The sequence below is a fragment of the Pteropus medius genome, unplaced genomic scaffold (assembly GCF_902729225.1).
Source record: "Pteropus medius unplaced genomic scaffold, Ma_sr-lr_union100, whole genome shotgun sequence".
Classification (NCBI taxonomy): domain Eukaryota; kingdom Metazoa; phylum Chordata; class Mammalia; order Chiroptera; family Pteropodidae; genus Pteropus; species Pteropus medius.
In genome coordinates, this window is record NW_024352783.1 from 10,005,986 (window position 1) to 10,014,813 (window position 8,828).

The 8,828-nt window shown below is 37.1% G+C and overlaps 1 protein-coding gene and 1 long non-coding RNA gene across 2 annotated transcripts in view; one reads left to right on the forward strand and one right to left on the reverse strand.

Moving 5' to 3' along the window:
* Positions 1–3,803, forward strand: part of COPS3 (COP9 signalosome subunit 3) — a 30,060-nt gene extending 26,257 nt beyond the window's left edge. Inside the window, exons 10-12 of the mRNA XM_039847585.1 lie at positions 1,913–2,026; positions 3,062–3,142; positions 3,485–3,803. Coding sequence (XP_039703519.1) covers positions 1,913–2,026; positions 3,062–3,142; positions 3,485–3,538 — 249 coding nt within the window. The 3' untranslated portion in view covers positions 3,539–3,803. The remainder of the gene's footprint in view (positions 1–1,912; positions 2,027–3,061; positions 3,143–3,484) is intronic.
* A 2,397-nt stretch (positions 3,804–6,200) lies between these two features.
* LOC120589880 (uncharacterized) overlaps positions 6,201–8,828 on the reverse strand; it is a 13,164-nt gene continuing 10,536 nt past the window's right edge. Inside the window, exons 2-3 of the long non-coding RNA XR_005649576.1 lie at positions 6,735–6,872; positions 6,201–6,580 (exon numbers count right to left, since the gene is read on the reverse strand). This is a non-coding gene — a long non-coding RNA (uncharacterized LOC120589880). The remainder of the gene's footprint in view (positions 6,581–6,734; positions 6,873–8,828) is intronic.

Genomic DNA, 8,828 nt, shown 5'->3' on the forward strand with positions numbered 1-8,828 from the left:
CATTATGAAGTGTCCTCAGTATCTTTCTTTACCTTTTTTATTTTGAGGACTATTTCATCTGATATTAGTACCGCTACTCGCATTTTTCTCTGAATGCCATTTGCTTGAAATATCATTTTCCACTCTTTCATTTTGATTCTTTATTTGTCTTTGGAGCTGAGATGTGTCTCCTGGAGGCAGCATATGGTTGCGTTTTGTGTTTTGATCCATTCTGCAACTCTGTACCTTTTTATTGGTGAGTTCAGTCCATTTACATTTAGGGTAATTATTGAAATATGAGGTCTTCTTATAGCCATCTTATCTTTTGCTTTCTGGTAGCTCGGTGTTTCCATTGCTTCCTTGTCCTTGTGTTTCTGTTTTCTTTAGTTTGGTTGGCTTTTGTGGGTTTCACTCTGGTTCGCGCATGTTATGTACTTCAGTTCTGAATCTTCTGTGTGTGGTTACCATTACAAATATGTAAAGGATAGTTATATATATAGTCGTCTCTTTTCTTCTATGCATGCCTTATCTCCATTCCCCTTTGCGAATTTGGATCTTTGAATCCTCCCCTTTTCAGTCATTGTTGTCTCAGTTTGTCCCTATGTATGCTGAATGTTCATTACTATCTTGTTATAACAATTCTTTTCTTATTATTTAAGCTTATAATGCCATGTTCTTAGTAAGAGTTGCACTCCTCTGCGTCTATTGCCTGATAGTCACTTTACTCCTAATTATGTATATTTTTTTTGTCGTTTTGTTTTAGGTGAGCTGACCCCTTTCAGTATTTCCTGTAGTGCAGGCCTCGTAGTGGAGAATTCCCTCAATTTTTGTATGTCTGGAAAGGACTTTATTTCTCTTTCATATCTAAAGGAATGCTTAGCTGGATGCATTATTCTTGGCTGGTTGTTCCTTTCACTTAATAGTTTAGATATTTGATTCCACTCCTTTCTGGCTTGTAAGGTCTGTGCTGAGAAGTCTGAGGATAATCTATTGGGTTTTCTTTTATAAGTTGCCATCGTCTTCTCCCTGGCTGCCCTGAGAATTTTGTCTTTGTTGTTGATTTTTAATAATTTTAATACAATGTATCTTGGTGAAGGCCTTTTTGGGTTGAGATAATTGGGTGTTCTGTTGACTTCTTGAATTCCAAGCTCCAGCTCATTTTAGATTTGAGAAATTCTCCTCAACTATTTGTATGAAAATGCTTTCTGGTCCCTTCTTCTTTTCCTCACCTTCGATAATGCCCATTATTTTTATGTCTCCTGACGGTATCAGCTAGTTCTTGTATTTCTCTTTCATTATTTTTTATTCTTCAGTTTCTCTTCTTCTTTATTTCTAGATTTATTTCTAGATTTCTGTCTTTGATATAACTGATCCTTTCCTCCATTTGGTCTACTCTGTTTCTCAAGCTTATTACTATTTCATTTTTCAACCTTTGCAGTGTATTTTTTATCTCCAGAAGATTTATTCTGTTCTTTTTGAGAGTTTCAATCTCCTTGCTCTGCTCATCTAGTTGTTTTTTCAAAACCTGAAATTGTTGATATGACTCATTTTGGATGTAACTGAAGTTTTTTAGAAGTAGCATCCTAATTCTCTGTCATTTCAGTCACATATTTCTATGTGTATAAGCTTATTTTCTGGCGATTTTTCTCTTTCTTTCTGAGATACCTTGTCACCTTGATTGTTCATGGTGTTTAATGGACTACTTCTCCACCTGGCCATTAATGGAAGAGATTATGTGGGGAGAGGCCCTCTGGGTTGGGGATTAGGGGTTGCCCGCTCAGCCTCGGTTTTGCAACTGCAGTCTGTAAAAATCAACTGTTGTTTCTCTGTCGTCCGCTTCTCTGCTTTCTGCCCCAATTATGCTGATTATATCGAATCACTGTATAGTCACATAATGTTCAGATCTAAACTGCTTTCTTGATTTCTTTTATAGATAGAAGATGGTGAAATTTTTGCAAGTATTAATCAGAAGGATGGTATGGTCAGTTTCCATGATAATCCTGAAAAATATAATAACCCAGCCATGCTTCATAACATTGACCAGGAGGTAAATGTGAATGCCACATTTTTATTTTTTATTTTTTTTTGATTGGTGTTAAAGATGTTGTGTTTGAAATATTGCCCTTGTGCTACAGGATAATTTTAGTTTTAAATACAACATCTTAGTTTCTAGAAACTTAATTTCAAAATGGGCTGCTTAAAACTCTTCTAGATTGTTGGTTATAAGTAATGGTGGGTTAGAGTTCCCATCTAGCTCACCAAAGCCTATTTTAACTCCTAAAAGACATGAAGGGTCTTACAATTAATATAATTTTATCCACACCCAATTGCCCACTATAACGTAGAGCCTTGTTTCTGTGATAAAATATATTTAGAGTTCCAGGTCTCAAGTTAAGAAGACATCTCTGTGTCAGGAGTAGGGGTAAGTTGGGTAACTGGAGGAAGAAAGCCATCTTACAGTTCCCCACCGAGCAACTGCCATGGGCCATAGAGCAGTCATCTCTGCATCTTCTGAGGTCATGTTGCTCTGAGTAGCACTCTGGGTTTTGGACATGAGTTGGGATTGTGTAGGTGGTCTGTGTTTTTTACCTCTGATTAAGGAAGTGGATTGAACCAAATCTCAAAAACCTAAAAGCAACATATAGTATACTTCCGCAATCCCTTTTTTGCAATTCAAAATCAAAACAAATTCTGAAAACCAGAAGTTTTTTTTTGGTAATTCATTTGATAGCAAATATCACCTGAATTGATTTAGTCTTTTTTTTTAATCCCAGTTAGTGTGAATATTTTGAAGTTTCACTGTAAAAGATATTAACGTGTTTGATTATGGGATGCTACCCTAGATCCTACGGGTATATTAGGTAACATAAAGTACTTGTATGTTACTTTCTGAAGTAACATGTTACTTATGTTAACTTTCTGAATTCAAAAAATTCTGACTCCAAAACCTATCTAGTAGCCCCAAGGGTTTCGGGTCAAGGGATTGTGAACTTGTAGCACCCATATTAAAAGTCTAGGTTCAAAAGGATGTAATTGACCTAACCCCGCTTACTAACCACCTTTAAACATGTCTGTCACACAGATGCTGAAGTGCATAGAGCTGGATGAGCGGCTGAAGGCAATGGACCAGGAGATCACAGTAAACCCCCAGTTTGTGCAAAAGGTGATTAGGGTTCCCCTCATTAACTCGAAGTGGGCTGGATGGAGAAGGAAGGGTGTTCCTACATGAGGAACATGAAGTTGATTTTAGGTTAAATGTTTAATTGCCAGCTCTCGAAAACGTTTATTACGAAGTTCAAAGGCTTGTTGAGAGCATTTTCACACTACCACCTGGAACTGTACTTAGGTGGTTGTGTTGGGTGGTACCTGGAATTGCCTCCTCTCTGTTGTACACAAAGATATAGGTTGACTGTCCTCTGGGAAGCCCTAGTATGCTTGTTGAGGGCTGGTGAGAACCCTTGACAAGAGCAAACATAAATACACTCCTTCATTCTCTCTTTTACAGAGCATGGGATCACAAGAAGATGATTCTGGAAACAAACCATCCAGTTACTCTTGAAACAAATGGCCATCTTAAGTTAAAATGAGAGAAACTGTCACTTTGGTAAGCTGTTAAGAGGGCAGCAGGGAGAACCAAGCCTGTTTCACCTGGACATTAAGAAATTACATTTTGTTTTGACTTCTTCAGTCCTATGTGCTTTCAGAAAACCATTTTCTCTGCAAAGGAAAAAAAAATCAAACTTTAAAATCTGTTGTGGATTTATTTATCCTCCGATCAATGTTGTTATAGTATTAAATCTACCTTTTTGTTTTAATTACTTGAACATTGATGTGTCTTTATCACTTTTTTCCCCCTCTAAAAAGTTTTTTAAAAGCACATTCATTTTGAACAGAAATAGTTAGATTTTAGACATTTTCGGAAGATTTGGGTCTAAAGTTATATCAGTTGCCTTAAAAAAAAGCTGGGAGAGTCCATAAGGCAGAAGCTAATTTTGTATAATTAGAATTAACATGCATTTTAGTGGCAGTATGAATTGTGAATTAAAGAGATGCTATTGCACTCTTTCTAACCTTTGGTGTGTACTATACACACTTACAGTCTTGAGAATGGCTTTTTTTTTATGAGACAGGTGCCAGACTTCCCCTCTTTTTCTTCTAGAAGCATTTTCAGTTAAACTGTCAGCTGCATTTTGATTATGTTCAGGGTCCTTCTCTATAGAACTCTGATGTATCTAGGGTTTACTAATTTCACCCCGGAATGGGGTGAAGCTTTTGTAAAGTGTGGTCAGATTAAACTAGAATTTGGTCCTTAAAAAACTTTTCTCTCTTGCTAGCGGCATTCACTTTTTTAAAAGTGTCAATATGTGTAGTCAATCACACTTTTATTGTTTACAAGAAGAAACTCTGAAACCTCATGAAGCATGTAAAAGTTGCCCCTAATAGAGAGGCTTTGGGCCCGGGGTCTTGTGGTCTATTGTGATAACTACTCTGTTTTGCTGCAGGAAAGCAGCCACAGAAGACCCGATATGTAGATGAATGAATAACTTTGTGCCTATAAAACTTATGTGAATATAGACAGAAGACTGAGTTTGACCCGTCATCTAAACTCTCCAGTTTTCTGGCTCAAATTAGTACTGCTTGTGGGCCACATCATTTCCACTTAGGCTTACACATACCTGTACTTAGGAAAAAGAAAATATTTAATGGAAATCTTTTATTAGTGTAGTGAATAGCATACTGTTTTGCTTTCAGACAACTGATTTACCTGGATATGAATTAAAATCACCTAAAAAGTGTTTGAAAATTCTAAAAGCTGCAAGTTATGACTTTTTAAGTAAAGAATAACTCTCTTGTGGACTTTTAATGAAGTGGACGCTATTAATTTTTTTCCCCAAAATGGATTCATTAGAACACCACATTATTGAAACATGAACTGAAAATGGGTATGGTATTTAAGGTCTCATCTGTGTCCCTCCTGTGTCAGTGAAAGGGGAATGCTGGTTGTGATTGTTTTTCAGCTTTACACCTACCTTTATTCTTTCTGATTTTAGGTATAGAACTCTGCAAACCACTTCTCTCTTTTTTTTTTTTTTTTTTTGCCAGTAGGAGGCAGAATAGAAAGCTAGGGAGGAAACAGGGACAGACTCTTTGCTGCATGCTTCCTATTTAATAGTAGGACCCTAGAAACAACTCTTCACCCTGGTAAGGATGGTTCCAACAGCAGCAGTGAGCCCCAGGTTGTTTCCCATGCTCCTAGAATCAGCCTCATCATACTCCCTTAGAGATACTGGCCCCAGGAGGCATGCTTCTCCTAAAATCCCATACAGGTTAGGGACCCAGTTCCATTGGACATCTCCTCTAAATTTTTAAATTCTATTAATTCCAACCTCTTCCCTTTCCATGGTAATTTGAAAGATTAATAAATACTCTGAATTAATGAGAATACTTGCCCTCAGAATACATGTTTCCCCCACTAGCGAAAGTAGAGCGTTCCTATGAAAACTTTTGTAAAGCAAAGAAACAATTGCCATTAATTTATATGGAATTTTTTTTCAATGTTCCCAGACCCCCAAAATAACCTACCAAATCATACGAAACAAAACATAAAACCTAAAATAACACTAACATATAGTAAAAGCAGGAATGATATGATAAATACACAGCATCTATAAAGTGGAGTGAGCTTGGCGGGGCCATTCTCACTGCTGCTTGGGATACATGCTGCCTCTACAACAACCTGCTGGAAAACAAATGCTGAACACTTTTACTTCACTTTTTCAAAAAAGTGAAAATCTTCAGATTTCTTTCAGTTAGCGAAAACAGGTACTAATGTAGGTATTTTGTAAAAGCAAAATGGAAAAGCAGAGGATACCTGAACTTGCATTATATTTCTATTCATTTTTGGTACCAAGTTTACTGCCCAAAGGGACAATGTTTAACTTTTAATATAGACTTGCTTAAATGTTTATGCTTGGTCTTGGAGATTGCCAGTTTGGGATATATTGCTATACAGTATTCTTTAAAGAAATATCTGGTTGCAAGTTTTAAAACGGCAGATGTTTTCTGAGACAAAGAATGGTATTAATGAGCAGTAAAGCAGTGAAATTTTTCTGCCCTGTATGAATGGCACCTTCTTTGTTTAGTAAATCAAAATCCCAAACAAAGCTAGGTAGTAAAACATTACTGCTGTTAAATGAGAAATAAAAGGCCAAAGTGAGAGGCAAAAAATATTTATTTGAGATCAAAAATGAATAGCTACTTGGGAAGCACTGATTCAGGCTGAGGTCCAAATGAACTGATTAAGAGATAAAGGCAACGAGTATGAGAAAGGGAAGGGGAACAATTACATCAATAGAAGGAAACATAAGGTAACATAATGACACTAATATTACAGATTTTTAATTTTTGGTCTGGTAGCCATCAGTCTTACAATGTCTGCTTTCTTGTTCTTTGCCAACAGTTCTTTTTGTCCTAGTCCAAAGGTTATTTTGTCCTGTTTTAACATTCCAAAAGTTTGGGGCATAAGACATGCAAGGCAGCTCCTCTGGGATGGCAGCTTCAGTTCCATTTTAAAGTGGCTCCGTTTATGTTGGTTTTTACACTGTGAAAGATACCAGCTAGCCTTCGTAACAGAATAATGCCTGTGTAGTCTAATCAGGGACAAGTACTTTTCTAGCAAACAATTTGGCAGAGGGGAAGGTTAAGTCTTAGGTTTACAGGTATGCTGAACTGTTGATGTTTATTGGTGGACCTACCTTGTTCAAGTTCCCTCCTCTTCCTATGATAATGGTCAAATTGTGCTCTAGTTCTCTCCCATTAATTGCTGTTCAAAGATGCAGTTTTGGGTTTGTAAGTTCTAAGTTTCTGTGTTGCAACTTGAAATGGTAACCAATCTGTAGAAGAAAATATTTGCACATAAGTCCGAGCAGTTGCAAAGACCCCAGAGAAGATAAATGACTGGATAAATCAGAGATGGTATTTGTGAATAGAAAAATGAGATGGCTACTTTGATTAAGCAGTTGAATTACTTAACAATAGTGGATAAAGACAAAACTCTATTCTCTTCTAAAAATCAAAAGTTGAGATCAGAGAATTTTAGATAGTTGTAAAAGGCATTTGATAAGCCCGGATTCCTAATGAACTGTTAAAGTTTATTACTAGATTAAAAAGAAACCACTTGGTAATTGACAAGCACAAAATGCATAAAGCCAATTAGTTGAATTCTAATTGGGGGAGGAGGTTAATTTTTAAAAGCATTATAAAAGTGCTATGGTAGGAAAATTTCTAGTCAAGATGGCATAGTAGGTACATGCTTGCCTCAAGACTACATCAAAATTACCACTAAACAACAGTCATCATTGAGAATCGCCTGAAGTCTAGCTGAACAGAAGTCCTACAGCTAAGGACATAGAAGAGGCCACCTCGCCACCTCGAACCGCTAGGGAAAGAGGAGTTGCAGAACAGGCTGGTCCTACAACCCTGTGTGGTGATTAAAAATTGGGAGGGATATCTTAGCTGGAGAGGTCACTCCAGGAGGAGTGAGTGGTCTCAGCCTGATACCAGGTTTCAGTGCCAGGAAGAGAAATCCCCATAATGTCTGCCCGTGAAGCCAGCAGAGATTGTGGCTGAGAGGAAAGCTGGAGGAGCCCCAGGCGTTGTTTGTTTTTGTTTTAGTTTTTAAATTAGTTTCAGGTATACAGTACAGTGGATAGACAATTATATAATTTATGAAGCAATACCCCCAATTACTTTAGCACGCATCTGGCACTATACACAGCCATTATCGTAATATTGACTATATTCCCTGTTTTGTAACTACGAATTTATGCTTCTTATTTCCTTCACTTTATTCACCCAAACACAAAGCCCCCACCCCTCTGACATTCACCATAATGTCCTCTGTATCCGAGAGTCTGTTTTCATTTAGTTTGTTCGTTTCTTTTGTTCCTTAGATTCCGCATACAACTGAAATCATATGGTATTTATCTTTCTCTGTCTGACTTATTTCAATCAGCATAATACCCTCTAGGTCCATCCATGTCGTTGCAAATGGTAAGATTTCATTTTTTTAATGGCTGAGTAATATTCCATTGTATATATGTACCATGACTTCTTTATCCAGTTGTCTGTCGATTGGCACATAGGTTGCTTCCATATCATGGCTATTGAGAATAGCACTGCCGTGAACATAGGGGTGCATAGATCTTTACAAACTAGTGTTTTGTTTTCCTTTGGATAAGTACCCAGAAGTGCAATTGCTGGGTCAAAAGGTAGTTCTAGTTTTAATTTTTTGAGGAACCTCCAAACTGTTTTCCACAGTGGCTGCACCAATTTGCAAACCCACCAAGAGTGCATGAGGGTTCCCTTTTCTCCATGTTCTCGCCAACCTTTGTTGTCTTTGATTTCTTGATGACAGCCCATCTAACAGGTGTGAGACGATAGCTCGCTGTGCTTTTAATTTGCCTTTCTCTGATGATTAGTGACCTTGAGCATCTTTACATATGTGTGTTGGCCATCTATATGTCCTCTGGAGAGATGCCTATTCAGATCTTCTGCCCATTTTTTAATTGGATTGTTTGTTTTCTGTTGTTGAGTTGTATGAGTTCTTTATAAGTTTTGAATATTAACCCTTGTTGGATGTATCATAGGCAAATATCTTCTCCCATTAGTAGGCTGTCTTTTCGTTTATCTTTTCTTTTGTTTCCCATGTCCAAGAAGATGTATCAGGAAAAAAGTTACTAATAACAAGTCAGAGTTTACTGCCTGTGGTTTCTTCGAGAAGATTTATGGTTTCAGGTCTTACATTTAAGTCTTTAATCCATTTTGAGTTTATTCTTGTATATGTTGGA